We start from the raw sequence: 24381 nt of genomic DNA on the forward strand, positions 1-24381 counted from the left end.
TGGTTTTGTGGTTTTGTGGTTTTGTGGTCTTGTGATATGGTTTTTTGTGTTTTTGAATTTTTGGTCTTGCATATTTGGATTTTTTTTTTAATAAATAAGGGTATTATAGTATTTGTACATTGAAAATTTTAATTTGGTCTTGTACAAGTGGAATTAGTCTTGCATATAGCCGCAACCTTTAATTAATTATATGTATCGCTTGTTTTATTTGTATTTTAGACTTTCCTAAATTGAAATACTTATTGTTTGCTTATTTGCAAAAAAAGAAAAAAAACCTGTACATCTATTAAAACTTAAAAGTACGATACAAATTTTTTTTTAAATATTAATTTCAAAATATATAAAAAAAATCATTTTATTTTCATTTATTCCAATTAAAAAAATATTTTAAAAAAAAACATTCTACTTCTTCCAAAATTCATTCAATGTTTGTAATTAAACATCTACAAATGGTCCAAATGGACAAAAAGCATTCGCGTAGAGATGGGCCCCACACGGAGGCCCGTATTGACTGAGGAAAAGTCGGGTCAACGAACCGGGTCGATATCCGAAAGCCCAGATCCACTCCACGTCACCACCACCCCCCATCCGTGATGGCATCGCTCTGTATTTCTTAATTCAGCTTCTCTTCCCAATTTTTCTCCGTCACGTTCTACGGCCTAAAAGTTTTTCCGGCAGCAAAATCACCAAGGTAACCATCGTCGAGAAATTCCTACCGATTTGTATTCCGCTGATTAATGCTATGCTTAAAACGAATTGAATTTTCTCTTTCGTCGAATGCTATGAACTCAAATTACATGTGTGTGTGTGTGTGTGTGTGTGTGAATTATGGGGTATGTACGTTTTTTTGGAAGTGCGCTGTTTGTTGTTCGTGTGTTTTTGCTTCGTAATAAATCGATTTATATGCCTTCCCATATTTACTTGCGTTGTGTGTATATTTTCAAGGAGCTGGTAGTTGAAACTCATGTAATTCTCTGATCTAATTTGATTCGCCCAAATCTTGTTTGTGACATAAGATTAGCTCCTGGATGGGAGAAAGATTACTGTTGTCTAAGTCAGATTTCTTTCGATTCGGTTGCAAAGAAGGGTTATAGATATATGTAATATGTGGCAGTATGTATGTATGTATGTATTTTTTGTGTGAATAAGTTTATTTTACTTTTATACTGTCAATATGCTTGCATGTTCTTGCTCTCGAATCTGTAGCAAGTGTAATGGAGATGTGTACGTCTTATATGATTATGATTCTTGGGTTTGATTTGCCCACAAAGATCTCTTAGGTTAGATTTGGATGTCAGGCAAAACGATTTGAGATTTATCCAATCAAATGTGATGAATTTATTTCTTGGTTTTAAATCCTTAAGCTCAGAACCCCTCGATGTAAAAACATTCTTTTACTGTCCTCTTGATATTCTAGATGCATATTATAAGTAGTTCTTGGATAACTAGAAAATATTTGTTTGACTCCTGTTTGATTTCAGTTCATGGATAAACGCACCCTTGAGTCTGATGTAAATGTCTTCCAATAAGTTGGTTTAAAGAGAAGAAAGACATTACTCTACGACGAGACACCCTTTTCGTTTCTTTGTAACTCGGTCGAAGCATTGTGTGTATTCCAAGTTAACGTAATGGATACGATGTTGTCAGCTTTTGGAAATATGATAAAGTCTTTCTCAGATTGGGTAACAATAATCTTTGATGCCCCATCTTCTCGAGCTATTGTCTTGGGAGTGCCAATTAGAGGTTAGTTATATTTTTTTTTTAGTACGCCTCGACATATGAATATGGTAATTTCAACTTTATGTTGTAAGAACTTATTCATATATTCAAATTTCTGGCAGGCCATCTGCTTGTGGAGGGTCTTCTATTTGTCGTGATTCTTTTCCTTCTGTCCCAAAAGAGTTACAAGCCACCTAAAAGACCATTGACAAAGAAGGTAGGTGTTACGACTTATGCATGTTCAGTTTTATATTATCTATCATTTTATCTATTTTCGTTTCCATGTTCATCTGTGCCCTACAATCTATAAGTTATTTTAAAGTGACATTTCTTTTTGGTTCTATTTTTTCCTTTCTCTTTTTCGCATTTTATCCCGTTCACGTCTTTTATATGGTTGCGTGATATTGAATTTAAACTTTGGAGATGTGCATGTTTTTAACTAGACAATTGCTCATGATCTCACTTATACCATTAGCATCACCATGAGCGACAACACTTTTTTCTGATTGGTTAAGTGAGAGTTGTTTTTGTTGAATTTAAAGGATGCTCAAAATACCCGTTTTTCCTTGTCTTGAAGTGCAAGTTCAGTGCCCTGTAAGTAGGAAATCTGAAGTCATCCGATAGTGTGTAGGTTACTGCTTTGGGTGAAAGATTGGGGTGGTCAGAAATTTATAGTTTTCAAGGCATTTGCTTAAACGCAAGATGGGTCTAAACCTGTTCTTAGACATAACTGGAAATTCTTCGAAGCCACATCTGGAAGATGTGTTTCCTGTGGTTGCACAGTTACCTTAGTAATAGGTGGCTGCCGAAGAGTGAGCAGCGAATTTTCACCACAGCTCTGCAATTTCTCCAGGGGATGATGACATTCAAAGTTTGGTGTTAGATAGATATTTTCAAGCCAACATTATGATGCTGCATGTTTGAGTCTTTCTACCCCCGCCTTCCATTTTAATTATTTCGCATCTCTGGATGTACATAAAGTGCAGTTTACTATATGCTTGATATTATCATCTTGAACAGCATGTTTTATGTCTCATTTTCTAAATTTCAATTTAGTTGTTCACCCATTGTTTAATGGTCTGCAGGAAGTAGATGAGTTATGTGATGAATGGGTCCCAGAGCCCCTTATTCCGGCTATTACTGAAGAAATGAAGTATGAACCTCCGGTTCTGGAAAGGTGAATATCTTCAATAATTCAATTTTTCTCAAGTTTGATTATCGGTAGCTGATGTTGAAAAACTAAATGTACTTCTCTTTCTCTCATTGCACTATGTTTATCTCAAGGAAATGCAAGTATTAAAAATAGATGGCACATAGACATGTCTTCAATTTGCGTGAATGACCATAATGTCTAATGTAATTATTTATTGAAACGACGGCATTCATTGTGATTCATAAACTCAAATTACTAATTGTTTAAAAAAAATTAATTCTGAAAAGTGCACAGTGCGTTTTTGGATTTTCGTTTTACATCATGAATTCTTTTATATAGTGCTGCTGGACCACATACTGTAATCAATGGCAAGGATGTTTTGAACTTCACATCAGCAAATTATCTTGGTCTTTTAGGGCATGAGAGGCTACAGGTAAAAATATTTTTTGAGCTATTATCTTTTTTCCTAATTTAGTGTTTTGCATCGTTTCAACTGATACCATCGCCCAAGCAGGATTCATGTACTAAATCATTGGAAAAATACGGTGTGGGTTCTTGTGGTCCTCGTGGATTTTATGGGACTATTGGTATGAGATAAAACCTTTGACATATGCTCAATGCATTTCGCCTTAATCTTGGACAATATGAGACCATGAAGACAACATGTTTATTGATGCAGATGTACACCTTGACTGTGAGGCCAGAATAGCAAAGTTTCTTGGAACATATGATTCTATACTTTATTCATATGGACTTTCCACGCTGTTTAGTACCATTCCAGCATTTTGTAAGAAGGGTGATCTCGTTGTCGTGTAAGTCCTTCATCACCTTATCTTTCTCTTAGGCAAGTGTTGGTAACGATACTGTACAGTGCAACGTAAACATCTAGCTGAAAGTTCTTTTGTGATAATTTAAATAGATTTATGATTAGATGTGATAAATAAAAAGATTTTTTTGAATATTACATGGCACGTAGTTCTAGCATCATAGGCATCTTGACAAGGGTGACAACCATCATCTTGTGTACTGCCGTAATCTGTCATTACCAATTTTGTCCAGTTATCAGTTCGAAAATTTATTCTGTCCCGGTCTAATTCAAGACATTAAGTTCTTGTCCCGTTCCTTTAAGCTTCCCATCATCTAACATTTTGTCTTGAATTTTCAGATTTCTCTACATTACAAACTGGCATGCGAACGTATTTTAACTTTCCCCAAAGCCTTTTTTCCTCCATACTCTGAATGAATTTGAATGAACTTCATGTTCCGGTAGTTCTATTTTTTCTATTACATAATTTGGTTGATTTGGTTATCATTTGCAATAAATGCTGCATCACCTTGGTAGTTGGGGTAATATGTGCTAACATATTGTTCACTGCTTTTCTCTAGGACAGACAACTAATCTCTTTGTATCTGTGCTTTACAATATGTATATGTATTTTTAATATCGAACTGGCGTAGATTTATACAATTGACTGCTTTCGGCTGAGCTTGCATAACATTCTTTTTAAATATTAATAGTATCTTTGTTTCTCCTTTTGTTGGGGGTTTCGGCTGTGGCTCTTATAGAGATGAAGGTGTCCACTGGGGAATACAAAATGGCCTTCACCTCTCTCGGAGTACGATTGTATATTTCAAACACAATGATATGAAGTCCTTACAGAGTATTCTGGAAAACGTCACCCACGACAACAAACGAGCTAAGAAGCTTAGGCGTTATATCATTGTTGAAGCTGTCTATCAGGTATCTTTCCTACTGAGGTAGTATTAGTATTTAGTATTCCTCGTCTCTTCTTTTTCCTGATGCTGATATTTTTCTCCTATTGTTGGTGCCCATTGGTGACCCAACATCAATTCATCGTGGGAATTTAGGAAACAGTTTTAATTTTATTTCTGGATCTCCAAAAGTTTATTTCTAAGTTATCGTGTGCTATTCCAGAATTCTGGTCAAATAGCTCCGTTGGATGATATCATCAGATTGAAGGAGAAATATCGGTTCCGTGTAATACTAGATGAAAGCAATTCTATTGGAGTTCTTGGAAGTACTGGTAGAGGTTTAACTGAACATTACAAAGTTCCAGTAAGTTTCCACCACCTCGCTGGTTAATTGGTTGTATATGATTTGCATATTTACCTCCTTTTTTGCCTATTACATATACCATCTTTTGCAGATTGAGAAGGTGGATATTGTTACTGCTGCAATGGGACATGCATTGGCCACTGAAGGAGGATTTTGCACTGGGAGTGCTCGAGTTATCGATCACCAGGTACTTATATTTTTAGGAAGTCCATTATGGGGGATATGAATGCAGTCGATTTAAATATTACCCCTAGTCCTGAAAGAATAAAAAATCTAGCTTTCTTTATTTTGCTTGTCTTAGTAGGACTGGCAATGGGATAGATTTTCTATGCACTAGCTTAGGCTCCTCCTGTCCTATTTAGGGCACTTCACTTCGCAGCATATGTTAAGCACATATTCGATAACGGAGAGCGGCTCACTTTACATGGCCTTAGAACACACTTACACCTTTTCGATTTTTTCCTGTTTTGTGCATACTTCAAACTTGAAGGTAAAATTGGTCTAATGGATAACACAGGAGCTTTCAGCTCTCGATTTTTCTGGTATACCCATTGATTTCCATTGATTTGCTAGATTTATCTGACGGCAGCAATCTTTTAAGAAATTGGATACATAGCCATCTTATATGTTACGGATATCCTTGCTGATCGTAATTTCTTTAGTCAAGTAGTTTAATTTTTCCGAAAACAGAATGTCATAGTTATGGTAAAATAATTTAATGGTGAAATTAGAGGGTTTTAACATGCAATATAACTTTGCAAGAATTTACGTCGGTATCGTTCCATAGTTGCTCACAGTATACCACAGAAACTTTCCTGCTTCTCTTATACCAATACTTTCCTTATTTTGCAGCGTCTCAGTAGTTCTGGTTATGTATTTTCTGCTTCGTTGCCTCCTTATCTGGCAAGTGCTGCAATCACTGCAATTGATGTTCTAGAAGAAAACCCAAATCTTATCACAAAATTGAAGGCAAATATTGCTACTCTACGTAAAGGTTTTCTTCTATTTTTCCCTTTTCAAGTAATTTATTTTGTTATCAACTTTTCTTTCTAATCAAGTTTGTAATTTCAGAAATTATTTCTTCCGACTTTCTTTTTGTCTAATATTGTGCAATATTCCAGGTTTATCGGATGTCCAAGGCCTTGAATTAGTCAGTGATCCAGAATCGCCAGTAGTTTTTCTGACACTAAAGAAGTCCGCAGGTTCCATGAAAGCTGATCTTCAACTTCTTGATGATATTGCTGATAATGTAAGTGGTCTTAGTTCTTACCCCTCACGTAACATTTATGTGGCCTCGTTCGGAAATCTTGATAGGGATTGATAAGATTGATTGGTCTGGATAAGGATTACACTGTTCAAGATAATGTAATATGTGATTATTCGATTATATTTGCGATTTGTGATTATACAATTCTTAAAACATACCAAAAACGATTATATCAAAGTCTAATCCTAACTCCCGAATTTATATCGATTATGCCTAAATCTGAGCAAGCTAATGTTATTGCAGTTATTGAAGGAACATTCCGTTTTCGTTGCAACTTCAAAAAGATCAACGGTAGACAAATGCAAATTGCCAGCTGGAATCAGATTTTACGTTTCTGCTGCTCACACAGAAACCGATCTGGAAAAAGCATGTGAATCGTTCAAGAAAGCTACAGCCCTTATATTGGCAGGTCAATGACTTCGTTTTGCAGGTCACATAAGTGAAAGGATTTGAATCATAGTTTTTTTCGACATAGTGTTTTGCGACTGTACTTCAAATGTGGAGTAGTTATATTTACCAGATGTGTATACGGGTGATCGATACAGGCCCTTGTTAATTGTTGTTGTCATTTGCCCCCCACCCCCAGCAGTTCTTTTAGATTGGTAAAGTTATTAATTTTTCTTTTTTACATCCTGCTGTTCATTTTTGCTGGTTATTGAAATGGTTTAACTTCATTAATTCAACAGCACTTGTTCATTTTTTTTTTAACTGCACTCATCTTTTAACTTCAAATGGAGTGAGTAGTTATGTTATTCTTTCTAATTATGATCCAATTTCTTTTTATTGGAACAATATTTTTCATTTATAATTCTTAAAATTTTGATTTTAAAGTTTTTCAGTAACACTCCATAAAGCATGTCACTAGTCCAACGTAGGATAGACATAAACAACGTATGCAACTACATTAGGCTCGAAGCCCGATGTCAGAAACAAATGCGGAAAACTGCAACAACATATTTGCTCCTGCATGGAGCAAGATAGATCGCCCTCAGCAGAAAAACACAACTTGTAGCAGTCACATCACTCTCACATGTGATCTGACCAGAGCCATAATTAACGCATACAAGCACAACTTTTAGCAGTCACATCACTCCCACATGTGATTTGACCAGAGCCATAATTAACGTGGGACCCACCACACCATCCATGTACGACAGGATAAATAAATACAGTCTTGAAGCACACGGGAAAGACTACTCTCCTGCGTATATTCCTTATACACATGTTCTTATTATATTATAAATAAATACACTTATATTATTTCTCCACAATTACTGACTTGGTTGTTTGGAGCACTAAAGCTGTGAAATCCTCTCACGATACTCTTTTACGTAGGTCTCTCATAACACGCGAGCTTTTCTTATTTTGGATTTTCTTACTTCATCCGGTCTGATACACTTCTTCAATTCGTTATTGAGCCATTTAGATTACAAAATTTTAAATTTAACAAATCCTTTAAACCATAACTATTGATTAATTTAAATGAGAACAAAACAAATGGTAAATACATTATACTATAGTCAATTTAACCTTACATTATTTATAAAATAAATAAATAAATAAAATAAAAAATAAACCTTATATTTGTTTTTAAAAATCAAATAGCCCTTTCCGCCAAACGCAAACTTTCCCTCCGGCTCCACTCTCTCCCTCAGCCCTCATACACACACACAGACGGCGGCAGATGGCGGTGGTAATGGAGAATGATTGCGGGCGCGGCAAAGAAATGGCGGGATTTTTGATTAAGAATCACTTGGAACAACTCCAAAGTATTATCCTCTCCCCTGATCCTCGCATTCACTACCCTCTCCACGTTGAGTAAGTTCTTACCCACTCATTTCAAATTCACACTCTCCCCTTTCTCTAAATCGGATTTTAATTTTAATTTTTCTGTTTCTGCAATCAGTTTTGCTGAGCTGATGGACGAAAATCCACCATTAGCGCACCTCATTTTCTCACAGCCCACCGAATATTTACCCCTTTTTGATGAATCCACCATATGGGCTCAGGTTCTATTTATTTATGGCCTGAATGTAATTTATGAAGGGATTTATTGGGGGTAAAATTGCTCATGATTTGTTTGAATTGGAATTCGTAGAAAGTGATATTTGAGGATTACAAGCAAATGGAAAATGCTAGTGTGAAGGCCTACGTACATGTACGGATCAATGTCTGCGGTTCTCCTCTCGAATACCCTGGTTGGTCATTTTTTCGTCATTATTTTGATCTACCGGCTTTTATCTTGTATCGTTAATTTATGATTTTTTTTAATTTATTTTTTGGAGTCGGTAGAAACATTTCCGAGTATTGGACGTGTGAGAGTGAAGCACCGTGGGATTCTTCTCACTCTCAAAGGCACAGTAATTAGGTCTGGAGCAATCAAGATGATTGAAGGCGAGACGATTTTTGAGTGCCGAGTATGTAAACACAGGTCTGGTTTCCGTGGTTTCTCATACTCTTGATTTTGTTACTTATCCTCGAGCAAAGCTAATTTTTCGTCAACTGCCAGAAAGTTATTCGATACCAGACCTTACATTGCAACATGTTTTTCGTTGAGAAGCAGTGTTTGTTCATGTGTAGATTCAACTAAGTCAGAAATTTTACGTATAGGTTCAAAGTTTATCCAGAGGTGGAAACCAGAAACTCCGTATCTCGACCAACATTTTGCCCTTCTCAGGTAAATATGTTCCAATATTCGTCTGCTTATATCTCATATATTCCTTTGCCTGTTTTTTTATTATTTATTTATTTAATTTTTTTTATGGGGTTTTCGGAATGCTTGCAGTATCATATAAGGTTGATTTTGTTGTGTGCAGAGTTGTGAAAGCACACGGTTCCAGATAGTAGAAGACAAAAAGACATGTCACGATTATCAAGAAATTAAAATTCAAGAAAGCACACAGGTCTTAGGTGTTGGAGCCATCCCTCGTTCAATTCCTGCTATTTTGAAGGATGATCTCGTTGACATAGTTAAAGCTGGAGGTACATATTGCGACGAACTTATACTTCAACATCTGTTCTTACAAGATATAAGCTACATTGCGAACTAAATCATGCGTACGTCATCGAACAAAATTTTGTAATATATTGTTCTTATTTTCTCCCTTCAGATGATGTGATCGTTACTGGAGTTTTGACGGCTAAGTGGTCCTCAGATATGAAGGATGTGCGCTGTGACCTCGAACCTGTATTAATTGCTAATTATGTGAGGTAGTGTAACAAGTCGTAAGTTATTCCCTTCACCTCGAGAATCGGACCTTTCCGAAAGTTCTGTAACTTTTTCTACTTTAATTACTATTTTTTTAGGAGGATGAATGAGGTGAAGTCAGATATCGATATACCTGACAACATTATTATGCAATTCAAACAGTTCTGGTCAGATTTCAAAGATACCCCATTGAAAGGTAAAAATATTCTTATAGTCGTACAGTCATAATAAATAGTAATAACCTACACAATAGTTAACTTCAGCCAGTGATGTATATGTTACTAATGTTTTAGGTCGAAATGCCATTCTTCGAGCTATATGCCCACAGGTTTTTGGGCTCTTCACTGTCAAACTTGCAGGTGACGAGACTTCACACTTACTCTTTCATTAACATGACTAATTTTAATGGCTTTGTCAATAAGTAATAAGGAATTCATGCAGTGACGAGTTTTTTTTTCTTCATTTAGTTGCGCTAACACTTATTGGAGGTGTTCAACATATCGATGCTTCTGGAACAAAAGTCCGAGGCGAGTCTCATCTGCTTTTAGTTGGTGATCCTGGTAATTTGTAAACTTATGTTTTAGCATGCAATTATTACGTCTCGAAGAAGGTTAATAATCTGGAGTTTTAGAGATGTATTAATATATTTTATCTGACTAGGTACCGGAAAGTCTCAGTTTCTGAAGTTTGCTGCCAAATTGAGCAATAGATCTGTAATTACGACTGGATTAGGGAGCACTAGTGCCGGGTTGACTGTTACTGCAGTCAAGGATGGAGGTACTGCTAACATGTATATCTTTTTTTTTTAACACATAAAATCACCGATTTTTTCGAGAATGTGAATTTACCCATAATTTTGTTTTTTTATTACTGTCAGGGGAATGGGTGCTGGAAGCTGGAGCACTAGTATTGGCAGACGGAGGTCTTTGTTGTATTGATGAATTTGATAGGTAAACATTACAAAATTTGCATCAATTTCAGAAGTCGAACACTAACATTTTTCTTGATAGTATGAAGGAACATGACAGAGCAACTATACACGAAGCAATGGAACAGCAAACGATTAGTGTAGCCAAGGTATACCTAATTAAAATCACCGCAGCTTTCTGCCAAGAATTCTACCATATTATCGAATCAATCGGTTTTGATCTTAAAACTTTATATAAAAAGTTCAATAAAATTTCTGGTTTATCCTTGATTCAGGCTGGTCTTGTAACAACTCTCAGCACAAGAACAATCGTTTTCGGTGCAACAAATCCAAAGGGACAATATGACCCAGATCAACGTATCCTTATAAGTCGAACCTAATAGTTATACGAGACAAATCGCTGGATGGATTCTCTACATCATTCCTTAACACGTGCTAGCTTTGTCTGTAAATACTACGCTTTCCGGACCTTTATTGAGCAGATTCGATATAGTTCTTGTCCTCTTAGACACAAAGAATCCGCAATGGGATGAAGTTGTTTCGTCTCACATTCTTTCCGAGGTAATAATTCCAAGATTGTGAATTATGGCTGTCATTTTCTTTTGCAATAAAGCAAGTAACGACTACTTCAAATTGCGTATTCCACTGAACTTTATTTCAGGCAGAACAGAGCAAAGGGAGCAACGATGAAAGTTTACCGGACATTTGGTCTCTTACCATGCTTAGAAGGTAAGATACTTATAAATCACACGATTGTTTTTTATTTATATTTTTATTTGTTTATTTTTTTTTCTCCGGGTTCTTACCACAGTAGTAATTTATTTTTTCGAACTTCGAGAAGAGCAATCAAATAACACGATAATAGAAAACTTCATTTGCAGGTACATTCATTTTGTGAAAGGGTACTTCAGACCAGTCCTCACAAAGGAGGCTGAAAAGGTAATATCGAGCTATTATCAGCTCCAAAGACGATCGGCCACTCATAATGCAGGTTTTATATATACAACCGCAAAACTTATGTAACAGCATTATATTTATTTGTTTAAAGAAAAATTATTTTGACAGCAAGGACTACTGTTCGCATGCTGGAAAGTTTGATACGACTCGCTCAAGGTAGATTACCCGAAATACCCTCACTTTCTAAAACATTTTCTTTCTTTCTTTCTTATTCCTTAATTTTGTCGTAAAACTTTGGTACAGCACATGCAAGACTGATGTTCAGAAACGAGGTGACTCGATTGGATGCAATAGCTGCGATATTATGTATCGAGTCATCCATGACTACTTCAGCAATAGTCGACAGTGTTGGAAATGCATTGCACTCCAATTTCACCGACAACCCTGATCAAGAATGTATCCTTTTTCACTTTTTTATATCTACTTTCAGAAAGAAAAAAAAATAAAAAAAATCAATTAATGATGATGTATTCGGGTATTGAAAAATCGATTCCGATTCAGTTCTTGATGTTCTTACTGAGGATTTATTTTGCTTTGAAAGTTTATTTTATTTTTTTATATTTTTTTTTTGTTATTCCTGACTGAAACTGCTGTAGATGCCAAGCAAGAGAGGCTGATCCTCGATAAACTGAGCTGCATCGATGATTTTCCGGATATAAATACCGACGAGAGGTGAATTCTTTGTATAAATACCTCTCTCAGAAATGTTTTCACACTTAAGATTATAGTAAAACTTGGCAATTGTAAATTAATGATCTCTATATATTCTTTCATTAGAGCATCTCCGACCGGTCTCACCATTTTTTCACCAAATCCCATTTATGGTGGTGAAAAAATGGGTTCATCTCCCACCGGTAGCACACCATTTTACCCTTCTACCATTTTTTATGGAAAAATTGTGTTTTTGGTCTCCAATGGGTTTCACCAAAATTTAGACCAAATATTAAAATAATAATATTTCACCATTTCACCACTTATAGGAAATGGGATTTGGTTTGGTCTCCCATGGCATTTCATCATATATGTCCCAAAAATGTAAATCTAATATTAATCTTAATTTTATAATATTTTATTTCCTAAATATTAATTATAGATCTAATGCTAAGTAATAAATTTTCTTAACTATATAATTTAAAAATTATGTTATCATTCTATTAAATGTCTATAAATGTCTCGTCCTGTATATCATCAATTAAAGTGTGTTTCGTTAATTATTCAATTATTTTTTATTATATTTTATTAATAGCAATTAGCGTATTAGTTAAGTAAAGAAATGAACTAATAAACATCGATACCAACAAAATATGCAAATTAATTAAAAATAAGCATATTTATATTATTAGAATTAATGTTTTGTTAATAATAACAAATGTATTTATATTTTTGAAAATTAATTTAATAAATAATACCAATGTATTTACGATAAATATGCTAATATGTTAGTAATCGGGTGCAATTAGTTAAAATCGTTATTTTATATGGTACTTAATAAAATGGTGTTAATTACGGCAAATCCTATTTTCACCTCTATATTTGGTAGGAAAAATAGGATTTGGTGGAAAAAATAGGAAAATGGTGGACCGGTGGAAGATGAAAATTGCTTCACCAAAAAAATTTGTGGAAAAATAGGATTTGAGTATTTGGTGATATGGGGTTGACCACGGTGGGAGGCTAAAACCAAATTTCTATAATTTTAGGTGTAATGGTGATATATGAATTTCGAATGGAAGACTAAAAACACCTATATTAGATGAAAAAATGGCGTTATGACGTCCGGTCGGAGATGCCCTTACCCTGCATCCTTCATTTTGTTTTTCAAGCAAACTAATATGCTCCTCAAAATATGAACTATATCTTGTACATACATTTAGGCATATATCTCTATAATATATAATATATATAAATCATGTGTGACAAATTTGGTATGACCAATTATCTAATTTTTGCTCAATTATACAGATATAAACTCTATAAATTGTATCTAACTATGTGATTGTTTGTTTGTATTTAATAATTATCATATCCCTCGTTTCTATCGGAACATAGTTCAATAAAAGGATTATGATTCATCCATTTTATTAAATATAGGGATAATTAGCAATACCCCCTCATCTAGATAAATGAGTTAAGAAAACTCTCCCTCCCAAAAATAATTAGAAAAAACCCCCTTACCTAATATTTTCCCCAAATATTATTTAATAATTTCCAAACCACCCTTATTACCACTAAATTATAGCCATTGACTAAGTTGCCCCATTGTGGCCTCTTCCCCCAATCAACCCACGTCACATTCTCACTTTTATCTCTTCTCTCTCTCTCTCACACACACGTCACCGGATTCTTCAGATTAGGGTTCGGGGTGTCTTTGTTGTACTTCAGTTTGAGCGCTCTGAGCCTAGATTCGACTTCGTCGAGCGACGACGGCGTATTGGAGTTGGTGATTTCTGAATTATATATGTGTGTGTGGTAGTGATGGTTATGGCGGCGTTTTTTGGATGTTGGGGTGGTGGGAGCGTGGCAGAAGAGCATTAAGGCTTAATCGACTATGTTTAGTAGTCGATTAAGACTTAATCGACTATGTTCAGTAGTCGATTAAGGTTAACCGACTCTAGTTGTTAATTTTTTTTTTTTGATTTTTTGTTTATTGATTCCAATGTATAAATCAATTACAATGTTTGTATATATATTTTTTTTTAAATATAGTTGATTTTGTATTTTTTTTAATTGTGATTTGTTATTTTTAATAGCTAAAATTTTAATCAACTATCCATTAATAAACCTAATAGAGAAAAAAATTAAAAAAACCAAAAAACATTTAAAAACAATATTAGAAACAAAAAAAAATTAAAAAATTAAAGATTTTCTTTAATCGACTATGAAGCATAGTCGATTTAAGACTAATCGACTATGCTTCATAGTCGATTAAACAAACGGAAAAAAAAAAAAAATCAGCGCTGGCCCAGTGATGAGGTGGCGAGCGGGGGTAAAACTGGAAAACATAATGGCTAAAAATGGGTGTGGACTTTTCTCAAATGAACTAAAATATTTTGGGTCCCCTCAATTAAAAAAAAGGGGGCAACTATTTTAAATCTCAACTTTTGCTTACTTGAATACTACCAAGTTTAAAACCAAAATTGAGTACATATTTATCAGTTTTTTCTTACTTTAATACCAAAATAAAAAGAAAAATACAAAAATACCCTTTCATACAAAATATCAATTATATCAAATTTTTTTAGAAATTACCTATTCTAAAACCAAATAAAAAAAAAAAGAAAAAACCGCTTTGTTGAAAAAAAAAAAAAACCTCCACCATTTCTTTTCCTCACCAACCCTCGCCGCCGCCGCTTCTTCGTCCATTTTTTGTACAAGTAATTTTTTTTTCGAATTTTTTTTTCTTCAATATTTACTTAGAATTTGATTGTTTGATATGGGTAATTAGGATTTGATTGTGTTAGGTAGAAATGATCGTTAATTAGTAATGGGTGCATCTAATTTCAGTCGATTTGAGCATTGATTTGAGATTCGTGGGTCGGTTCTTCGTTCAAAATAATCGACCTGTACATGTCGATTTTTGCAGGATTTTCGACAGATTGATGTCGAAAATTCTACAAAATTCGACATGTAGTTGTCGATTATTTTGAAATTTTTGGTAATTCGACATAGTAAATTCGACAGCCAACTGTCGAAATGTGCTAGAGAATTCGACAGTTAGGTGTCGTAATGTGCTAGATATTTCATTAATACCAAGTTGTCTTTTCCCTACCGGATAATTAAGTCTTCGAAGATTTGGTGATTCCCCTGATTGGTGTACTATTTCCTTGCATTAAATCCTTTTTGTATTTTCCATCTTCATGAATTTTCAACAATCGTATAGGAAATGCAAGTATCAAACCTTTGATCAGAAAAGCCTCGCAGAGGTCTTCAAATCACAAGGTAATTTTTTCCTGTAATATATATCTCCAATTGGGAGTTTTTCTTGCCTTCTAATCACATCTGTTAGCCATGGATGGGACAATTTCAGCTATCCGCAGATTATCTAAATAAATTCTTTAGGGATCACCATATTTTGAGAAAAATGTCTTGACTGAGATATCATAAATTTGTGCGTTGAAACTTTATTACGCTTCCCACATTAGTAAGAATAGGATACTTCTGTATATGCATGTTTTTACTGACTGCAAGTTATCCAAGTGTAAATAATTTAACACGATCGTTGTGGATCTTTCATTTCCTGCCTTTTCGAATTATTGTGAAGTTCCTATATATTCCGGGTTAGCTGAGAAATCTTATTGAGTACTATATAGATTCATATCAGTTGTTGTTTATAGTAATCAGTGAAATTTTGATTCTAGGTCGCCGAACAGAAACTGAAAGAAGAGCAACAAAGGGCAGCATCTGGTCAGGTACTTATTCTGTTCCCAAATAGAGTGAGATAAATATGGGCATCAATGAATTGAATTTTTACATTCTTTGATTGTCACACATATTCTAAACCATTAATTTTTGTAGCAACATTTGATTTGGCAATGCAATTTTTTTTCCCTTTTCAAGAGTTCAACTTCCACCAGTCGTGGAGGCGAACCAAGAAGTAATTCTGCAGCACCACCACCACCCCCGTTTACATCTATGCCATTCAACATCAGCGGTATTACTAACATGGTGATTAATATGACTGGGGGACAAAACGGGACCCACGAAGAGAGTGAAAATAACGAGCCAGGTATCAGATTTGATGGGAATATACCAGAGGAGTTATCTGGCGCATTTCGGTCTATGATGGGGATGTTCTCAGGTGCAGCATCTCAACCGGATGACAGAAACGGAAGATCATCTCCAAGTTAAGAATGAACAAATACTAAAATTCTCGAGTGCTTCTTCACCTTCAAGATCTAGGCTTCTTACATTTTTTTTAATAATCAATAGATTTTTTTTTTTTTGGTTTTCATATCATCTTCTAATGCTTGCTTACTACTTTTGTTTTTGCTTTCTCTTTCTCTTCATTTGTAATTTTATTTCGATTTTACTTTAGGCTATAATCATTATTTATCCGGGATCAAATGTTAACTATTGTACATAAGTTGTTACATTGGCATTTCTGTATTTGTTATGGTTTATATAGACTATAGAGTGATAAATTTCTGACTCAGGCTATTATTTATTTTTTCATACTTGAAATTTTGCAACCATGTTGAATAGAGGAATGCAAAGCTCCATTCGCAAAATAAATTAGAAGCAAGCGACAATTAAACGAGAGAAAAAAAACAACCTCTTTACGACCTTAAAATTCCAATGCAAAATTTGTCAGCAATATCAAGAACACGACATTTCTTTCGGACTTGCATGATCCACTACTAGTGTAATAAAACTAATCCCACCATCCACATTCGTAATTGCACCCCTGCCTTGTTCGGAACTGGAGAGGATCTCGAGTAGGAAAGTGGTTTTCTCGGCAAATTTGGAGTACTTCTTGCATTCTTTTAGGAGGCTGATTAGAGGAGGTACTACTGCTTTAGCATCGAGTACAAGCTTTGGTTCGTGTTCGGATGTGGAGAGATTGTAGAGGGATGTGACTGCATCGACTCTTGCTTGACCACTGCCGGAGCATAGGACCTGTGACAGCAGATTTGGTGCACATGAAGAAGCTAGGGTTGATTTATTGGATTCGGCCGATGATAGTGACAGAATTGCGGCGGCAGCTAATTCTCGAAGATGGCTGTTTTGGTGTTGAGTAGCTCCATTAGAGGTGGAATTGAACCAGCTGTGACGGTTCTGATTCAACAGTGAAATAATAGAGTGCCAAAAGATCAAATTTTAGGATCAAATTGCAATTTTGCACACAAAAAACATTTAGGAAAAATCAACAGAAAACTCATCCAGTTCCTATTATTCCAGCCCCATCAATACTATATACGAACGGTGAGGAAATTCATTTGGTATTGGTAATAATCATATCTTGCTTTTCAATTTGTAATCAGAATTATGATGAGGAATCGAATTACCAATCCACCTGCTTCATCTATACCTAATTTCACAAATTAATTCATATAATTAAAACAAATTCTAGAGAGAGAAAGACCTCTGATTGCGAGCAGGAACAAAATCGACACTTAAGTGTCGAAAACATGGGTCATCTTCGACACTTAGGTGTCGAAAATTTGAGCAAAATTCGACACTTAGGTGTCGAAACTGAATAAAATATCAATTGTTATGTTTTTCGACACATACATGTCGAAAAATAAGCATATTTTCGACCTGTATGTGTCGAAAATTGATGGCGAGTTAAAAAAAAAAAAAAAATCAAAATCGATGTTTTAGCTCAAAAAATACATGAATACATACCTTAATGGGTTCTCCTTGCTCGTAAACTACCATTCTATTGTCATTTGACGCCATTTTGCAAGTTGTGTAAGGTTTTGATTTCTTTTGTTTTGAGGTTTTTTAGGAGGGTTTTTTGGGAGGGAGAAGAAGGAGGTGGAGGAGGTGAGGGGTTTGTGAGTGAAGAGGGAAATATTTTTTTTAGGGTTTTTGATTATTTTGTATTTAAGAAAGAAAAATAGTATTTGTAATATTTTTTTGGTTTTAATTTTCATTAAGGGCATTAAAGTAATTTACAATTAATTATTTATTTTTTATTATTTTAGTATTCAAGTAAGCAAAAGTTGGGATTTGAAATAGTGATCCCCTAAAAAAAATAGTGAGGGGGTTTTCTCAAAGAGCCACTTAAATATATATACATGGCCTACTGCAACCCGTTAAATAAAGTCAATTTACGAAAAAAATTCCTTATCTTGGGATAATTACAATCACCCCTCAACTATTTATTTTCTTACATGTCGATCTTTACACTGTCAAATTAATCTATTAGTGATTTTTTTATAAGACAATACATAGTTAAATGATGATTATACTTACCCGAACAAGAGGGTCATTTTGTAATATAACATTACCTTCTGGAGGTAACCATAATTTGTAAGGCGGCGGTTATATGCAAGCCCATTTTTTTATTAGTTCAAGACCTCCAAAACAAAAATACTAATTTACCCTTAATGAAATTTAAAATCAAATAAAAAACAAAAAACATTAAAAAATAAAAAAACAATAATTTCCTTTGTGCAAGACCAAGTAAAATACATAAATTGAGAAACCCATTTTCCTTATTTCACGACTTAAAATTCTTCTTCTTCTTCACAAATCCACCAAGAAATCCTACACACCAAAATTATCAAATACATACCAAACATTCACGATGGAACCAAAAAACAATGATATGGTGGTTTACGAGGATGGAGAACACAATGAAATATGTTTTAACCGTTTATTTTTGCTTTTCTGTCGTTTTTTTTTTTGTTGGAAAAAAAATTCGACGATACCAAAATCGGTCTGCAAATACCGATTTTTGTTACTAAAGTCGGTAACCACATTCCAATTATTTTAATAAAAATCGGTACTTAAAAACCAAATTTTGAAGTAAAAATCGGCATGACAACACCGATTTGTTTTTGTATTATCGGTATTGTCATGCCGACTTGTACTACAAAAATCGGTTTTTAAATACCGATTTTATTATATGTGTTTTTGTAAGATCGTTTTCTCATACTTTCGTGCATCAACCTAGGGGATTGATGGAGGATTATTCAAATGAATTATCTAACGAATAAATATTTGAGATACGTAAAGCTCTACTCGATTGGGTTAAAGGAGTGGTAGACGCCATCGAATGGTGATAAACATTTTCGTTTCAAAATATTTAAAAAATATCAATTAACCAAATATATAATGTATTATTTAAAAAAAAAATCAAAAAATATTGGTATCCGAAAACCGATTTTGTAATCAATAATTGACATTAGAACGCCGATTTTGACTTGTAAAAGTCGACGTTGTGTCGCCGATTTGGTTAACAAAAATCGGCATTATGACACCGATTTTCGTGCACAAAATCGGTCTGGATAAACCGATTTGGGAAACCAACGAAAAAAAATGAAAAAAAAAAATTTCAATCTCAATTGTTTTTCCAAAATCGGCCAAATCATTGCAACCCAACAAGAAATAAGCATAGATTAATGTTGATTCATATATATTTATCAAGAATCGATGTTCGATTAATATTTTTCGAATTTACAAATAAAAATTTAGTAAAAAGGACATCGATGCTCGATTAATGTTTTTGAATTTACAAACAAAAGTTTAGTAAAATGGACTTGCTTGTTGGTGGTGGTGCGGTGATGGTAATGGTGCGGTGGGTGGGTCGCTGGTCATCGCCGGTGTGGCGGAAGTCTCGCTGGTTGGCATTTTTGGTATTGGTGTAATAAAATTAGATGATTGCAAAACAAAAATTAAGCTTCAAATTACAAATTAAAATTTGGTCTTGAACAAATTAAAAATAAAATTTATTTGTATTTGAGTATTATTTGTGGATAGGGTATATTTGTCATTTTTGGTATTGATGTAATAAAATTAGACTAATTTACGGACTTGAACTAATAAACTCATTTATGTGGTTTCGAACTAATAAAAAAAGGGGCTTGCATATAACCGGCGCCTTAAAACAAACATGAACGAAAATGAGAAGAAATAGCAACCTATCAACATATAGTTATTTAATAAAAGAAAAGATAAAATAAATAAATAAGTAAAAAAAGAAAAAAGAAAAATGGAAGGTGTTAAAAATACACCTCATCAAACGGAAGAAAAGCTCCACTACCGTCTGTGGTGGAGCGGCCTTTGTTTGTAGTCTCCGCCTCCTCTCTCCTCCTCCGCCTAAATTCTCTCACACACACTACACACACTAAAACCCCAATCACTTCTGATCTCAATTCTCCAACAATGGAGAGCGCCGCCATCTACTCTACCTCCACCACCATTACCTCCTTCACCCTCCGCTCCCGCCCCTCCATTTCCTCCACCCGTCTCCGCCCCCTCAATTCTCTCTCCCCCACCCCCACCCCCGCCGCACTTTCATTCCTCCACCGTCCCACCAACCTCTCCCTCTTCAACCCCATCCCCAAAACCCATAAGAAACTCATCCCCACAATCTCCGCCTCCGCCGCCGCCGCCGATATCCCCGCCCCATCTGAATCAATCACCACATCCCCTCCTCCTCCTCCTCTGCAAGGCGCCAAACTCGTCCCCTTAATCATCTCACTCGCCATCGGAATCGCCGTCCGCTTCTTCGTCCCCAAACCAGTCGAAGTAACCCCACAAGCGTGGCAACTGCTCTCCATTTTCCTCTCCACCATCGCCGGCCTCGTCCTCAGCCCCCTCCCCGTCGGCGCTTGGGCCTTCCTCGGCCTCACCACCGCAATCCTCACCAAAACACTCACCTTCGCCGCCGCCTTCTCCGCCTTCACGAACGAGGTCATCTGGCTCATCGTCATCTCCTTCTTCTTCGCCCGGGTTTCGTGAAGACCGGCTTGGGTGACAGAATCGCTACCTATTTTGTCAAGTGGCTGGGTAAGAGCACCCTCGGATTGTCGTACGGGTTGACTTTGAGTGAGGCGTTGATTGCTCCGGCAATGCCGAGCACCACCGCTAGGGCAGGCGGCGTGTTTTTGCCGATTATTAAGTCCTTGTCCTTGTCTGCTGGGAGTAAGCCCAATGATCCATCCAAGAAAAAGCTCGGCTCCTTTTTAATCCAATCCCAATTTCAGGTTCCTTTGCTACTAAGCTTTACCGTAGATTGAATTTCTTTATCTGTTGATTCTTCGAATTGCTTATGCTAACATGTCTTTGATGTAGAATTCTGCAACTTGTGTGTGTGTGTGTGTGTGTGTGATGATCAAGTTTTAATGATTAGCTTTTCCGTTTTCCGATTCGGACTCCCTTAATTGATTCTATATTTATTTCGTGGTGGGATCATAACTCTGTTGTAATTGCATCAGTTCGTTTATTACGTGATTCAATCATTCGTTGTGAGAAAGATTTAGCTCGAAGCATCCCTAGTTTCAGCTATGTAATATCGAAATTAGTTTTGAAATTTGCTTCTGCAAGTTCGACTTTGCATTGATTTTCAGATCGAGAGATGATAAAAAACTAATATGATTTTCAAGTCTGTCTAGCATCGTTCGAGTTTTTACATCGATATTAACGAAAACGCATCAAATTATCGAAATTAATTTTCTTTGTCGATACATTATCTAATGCATGGCTGTTTTTGATGTGCGACAGTCGGCTGGTAACTCAAGTGCTCTTTTCCTAACTGCTGCAGCTCAAAACCTGCTTTGCCTCAAGCTAGCCGAAGAACTTGGTGTCGTAATTGCGAACCCATGGGTTTCTTGGTTCAAGGCTGCAAGTTTGCCTGCGTTTGTTTCTCTTCTAGCTACGCCATTCATCTTGTACAAGCTGTATCCACCCGAGACAAAAGATACACCCGAGGCGCCTGCGATGGCTGCGAAGAAATTGGAACTTATGGGCCCCGTTACGAAAAACGAATGGGTTATGATCGGTACTATGCTTCTTGCAGTTTCTTTATGGGTTTTCGGGTAAGTCTACTTCTACCAACTGTTGCTTTTGCTTTTGAATCTCTTAGAATAAGTTGGTTTAAAGCACTTTTGTAACTAACTAAAGCTACTTGATTTTTCATAGTATTTACAAACACCCCAAACTTTTAGAACTAGCCGTTTATTCTATACTTAACTCACAATCGCAATCACTAACTTCTGCTTATATAAAAGCTTTCGCAAATACCACCTTAAGTAAAACGATGTCCACTTTTCTTGTTTCATCTTTTCCATCATATATGAAACAATGCATGTTCATAGATTATCATTCGCAATTTTGAATCTGACAATAAGAGGGAATATTCCAACAGAGATGCTCTCGGGATTGCAAGTGTTGTAGCTGCAATGCTCGGTTTATCGATACTCTTACTACTGGGAGTGCTCGACTGGGACGACTGCTTAAGCGAAAAATCCGCATGGGATACTTTGGCATGGTTTGCAGTTCTAGTCGGCATGGCTGGTCAGTTGACCAGCCTTGGAATTGTGAGCTGGATGTCCAACGGTGTTGCCAAATTGCTGCAGTCGCTGTCGCTGAGCTGGCCTGCCGCTTTTGCCCTTCTGCAAGCGGCTTATTTCTCTATACACTACCTGTTTGCCAGCCAAACGGGCCATGTGGGTGCGCTGTACTCGGCATTTCTGGCAATGAATATAGCATCTGGAGTGCCGGGCGTGCTGGCGGCGTTAGCGCTTGCTTATAATACTAATTTATTCGGTGCTCTCACGCATTATAGCAGTGGTCAGGCTGCTGTTTATTTCGGAGGTACATACAACTATTTAACTCTCTCTCTACATGCTTAAATGACGGTTTTACCCTTGAAAAATCTTGGACAAAATTGCTCAGGCCCTCTAAAGATTTGATATTTTCTTGAATATTTGGCTGACTAGTTTTTTTTCTTTTCGACTTTGAAAACAGCGGGTTATGTAGATCTACCGGACGTGTTCAAGTACGGATTCATCATGGCAATTGTTAATGCTGTTATATGGGTAGTTGTTGGATCGTTCTGGTGGAAGTTTTTGGGGCTGTACTAGTTTCGAATGTAAGTCTTTTTTTTTTTTTGGTCTATGATACTCAGAACCGAGAGAAGGGTATTTTTGGAAATATTGAAGTTTCAGCTGACGACTTAGTTTGAGTTCTTTGTCGGAATTCGTCGAGCCCTAACGATTTTTGTTGCCAGAATTTTGATCAAGAAATACAAAATAAAATATTCTTGGAACAAACAAGTAAGAAATGCATTATTGAGTTTCTTGGCAACACCCTTTGGATTATATATATATATTAGAAATTGATTTATATTTATATTTCTTGTCAAGTTGTTATATGAAACTTTTCCAGTCCATGTCATTAGTGTCAAACATTAACATTTCGTAAGCAAATTTGCAGACATCATTATTATTATTGATAATAATACAAAATACTAATAATAGCATGTCTTTTTTAGAAAGCATGTTGTTTCTCATCACAAGAGTTGACATTTGACTATAATTATTAGTGTAAATAGTAATATAAAATTGTTTAAATCGTGTTACTCCCTTATTATTTTATTTGTAACCAGTTCACATTTTTTTTTTGAAAAAAAGGAGCAATCATTGTGCCGAATAGCAAGTGAAATTGGTAAAAAATGTCTAATAAATCAAAAATCCCTAATGGATGATTGTTACCCCTTCAAAGGTGTCATCAGGCTACAATTTGAGCGTGGCTGAGTCATAGGTCGAGAATTGTGTCGATATGGGATTCGGCACAAGAAAGTCAAACAAGTCCCGTGGAAATGAGGGGTTGTTTGGTTGAAATGCGATGGCTATGTCTTGACCGGCATTAGGGCATGTTTGGTCAGATTGGGTAATCGGCAAATGATGAATATAACATAGGTCGATCACTTCGATAAGCAGTCCTTGTGGGTAACGTCGTCGTCCATGCCAAAACGAGTGAATGGCTAACTGATTAGGTGGCAAATCAAGCCATGCAAGGGTAATCTTCCATGGCGAAAAATATCCACGTAACAATAATCCACAACCCATATTTCATTTTCATTAAAAAATAATAAATAAATAAATAAATAATAGTAAAAAAAGAAAATCCACCACTTGCTTGTTGCGCAACGAAAACGAGGAAATGACTTGGAAAAGACACGGGGGGCGGCGGACAAGTCAGATCTAACGGTCAATCATGGGCAGCAATGAAAGTAAAACATCATCTCCTCCATCAATATTTATTGAATATTCCTTTTTTACTATTTCTGTATTATCTGACGTGTCACGGTTTGGTTGGTTGATACCAAATCTTGGTCCATTCCTACAAAGTTTTCAGCACCTTGTTTTCCCATGCCTTGCATTTTTAATTTTAATTAATTTAATTAATTAATTAATTATTTGATGCCCACTCTCTCATGACCAGTTGTAGTCACCATTGACCACAACTATTTAGTCGATTATCACATGCTTTGCATTCATCTCAGGTGACCCACACTGTATGTCTGTATGGTGGATATACCTCATCACGTTTAGCCAATGGGACCCATGAAACAAATACAGTTTTTTCCTACTTCAATATCACCAACAGAAAAAATAGAAAA

At 35.7% G+C, this 24381-nt stretch overlaps 4 protein-coding genes and 1 long non-coding RNA gene across 6 annotated transcripts; 4 read left to right on the plus strand and 1 right to left on the minus strand.

Moving 5' to 3' along the window:
• Nucleotides 1-424: 424 nt before the first annotated feature.
• LCB1 (long-chain base1) lies at nucleotides 425-6844 on the plus strand. Its single transcript, XM_012972988.2, has 13 exons — nucleotides 425-691; nucleotides 1482-1743; nucleotides 1842-1936; nucleotides 2805-2896; nucleotides 3212-3305; nucleotides 3387-3459; nucleotides 3552-3684; nucleotides 4439-4613; nucleotides 4809-4949; nucleotides 5041-5136; nucleotides 5802-5943; nucleotides 6071-6198; nucleotides 6460-6844. The coding sequence occupies exons 2-13, from the start codon at nucleotides 1629-1631 to the stop codon at nucleotides 6631-6633; spliced, it is 1458 nt and encodes a 485-aa protein (XP_012828442.2). The 5' UTR covers nucleotides 425-691; nucleotides 1482-1628; the 3' UTR covers nucleotides 6634-6844.
• Nucleotides 6845-7832: 988 nt separating this feature from the next.
• Nucleotides 7833-12223, plus strand: MCM9 (minichromosome maintenance 9). 2 transcript variants are annotated; one of them, XM_012973032.2, is made up of 20 exons: nucleotides 7833-8034; nucleotides 8123-8225; nucleotides 8315-8414; nucleotides 8509-8647; nucleotides 8827-8893; nucleotides 9033-9198; nucleotides 9327-9426; nucleotides 9523-9620; nucleotides 9718-9783; nucleotides 9892-9984; nucleotides 10085-10201; nucleotides 10302-10374; nucleotides 10435-10501; nucleotides 10628-10709; nucleotides 10792-10913; nucleotides 11014-11081; nucleotides 11234-11343; nucleotides 11418-11465; nucleotides 11553-11705; nucleotides 11906-12223. In XM_012973032.2, exons 1-20 carry the CDS (start codon nucleotides 7901-7903, stop codon nucleotides 11983-11985), a joined length of 1986 nt encoding a protein of 661 aa, XP_012828486.2. In that variant the 5' UTR covers nucleotides 7833-7900; the 3' UTR covers nucleotides 11986-12223. The 2 variants fall into 2 exon arrangements, 1 of the variants encoding a protein (XP_012828486.2); XR_016033975.1 differs by having other exon boundaries at nucleotides 7837-8034; nucleotides 11234-11291.
• A 2881-nt stretch (nucleotides 12224-15104) lies between these two features.
• Nucleotides 15105-16004, plus strand: LOC148772117 (uncharacterized). Its single transcript, XR_016033978.1, has 3 exons — nucleotides 15105-15245; nucleotides 15665-15715; nucleotides 15864-16004. It is a non-coding gene; the product is annotated as an uncharacterized LOC148772117 (long non-coding RNA).
• Nucleotides 16005-16440: 436 nt separating this feature from the next.
• On the minus strand, nucleotides 16441-17810 carry LOC105948626 (uncharacterized). The gene is made up of 2 exons (XM_012971846.2): nucleotides 17652-17810; nucleotides 16441-17081 (listed from the first exon to the last, which is right to left on the minus strand). The coding sequence occupies exons 1-2, from the start codon at nucleotides 17703-17705 to the stop codon at nucleotides 16623-16625; spliced, it is 513 nt and encodes a 170-aa protein (XP_012827300.2). The 5' UTR covers nucleotides 17706-17810; the 3' UTR covers nucleotides 16441-16622.
• A 2205-nt stretch (nucleotides 17811-20015) lies between these two features.
• LOC105949619 (dicarboxylate transporter 2.1, chloroplastic) lies at nucleotides 20016-23063 on the plus strand. The gene is given in 5 exon segments (XM_012972926.2): nucleotides 20016-20703; nucleotides 20706-20962; nucleotides 21480-21793; nucleotides 22123-22571; nucleotides 22725-23063. Coding segments are annotated over 5 exon segments (1701 nt in total). The 5' UTR covers nucleotides 20016-20138; the 3' UTR covers nucleotides 22841-23063.
• Nucleotides 23064-24381: the final 1318 nt, after the last annotated feature.

This window comes from Erythranthe guttata, chromosome 2 (assembly GCF_056151865.1).
Source record: "Erythranthe guttata isolate IM_541 chromosome 2, IM_541, whole genome shotgun sequence".
NCBI lineage: Eukaryota > Viridiplantae > Streptophyta > Magnoliopsida > Lamiales > Phrymaceae > Erythranthe > Erythranthe guttata.

What these genes read in the sequence shown, in the direction of transcription:
- LCB1 (XM_012972988.2), top strand. Translation starts at nt 1,629, where the DNA reads ATGGATACGATGTTGTCAGCTTTTGGAAATATGATAAAGTCTTTCTCA. An exon ending in CTTGGGAGTGCCAATTAGAG is followed by an intron (nt 1,744 to 1,841) that starts GTTAGTTATATT and finishes AATTTCTGGCAG; the next exon opens with GCCATCTGCTTGTGGAGGGT. An exon ending in AAGGGTGATCTCGTTGTCGT is followed by an intron (nt 3,685 to 4,438) that starts GTAAGTCCTTCA and finishes TGGCTCTTATAG; the next exon opens with AGATGAAGGTGTCCACTGGG.
- MCM9 (XM_012973032.2), top strand. Translation starts at nt 7,901, where the DNA reads ATGGCGGTGGTAATGGAGAATGATTGCGGGCGCGGCAAAGAAATGGCG. An exon ending in TTCTCCTCTCGAATACCCTG is followed by an intron (nt 8,415 to 8,508) that starts GTTGGTCATTTT and finishes TGGAGTCGGTAG; the next exon opens with AAACATTTCCGAGTATTGGA. An exon ending in CAACATTTTGCCCTTCTCAG is followed by an intron (nt 8,894 to 9,032) that starts GTAAATATGTTC and finishes TGTTGTGTGCAG; the next exon opens with AGTTGTGAAAGCACACGGTT.
- LOC105948626 (XM_012971846.2), bottom strand. Translation starts at nt 17,705, where the DNA reads ATGGCGTCAAATGACAATAGAATGGTAGTTTACGAGCAAGGAGAACCC. An exon ending in AGCAAGGAGAACCCATTAAG is followed by an intron (nt 17,082 to 17,651) that starts GTATGTATTCAT and finishes CTGTTGAATCAG; the next exon opens with AACCGTCACAGCTGGTTCAA.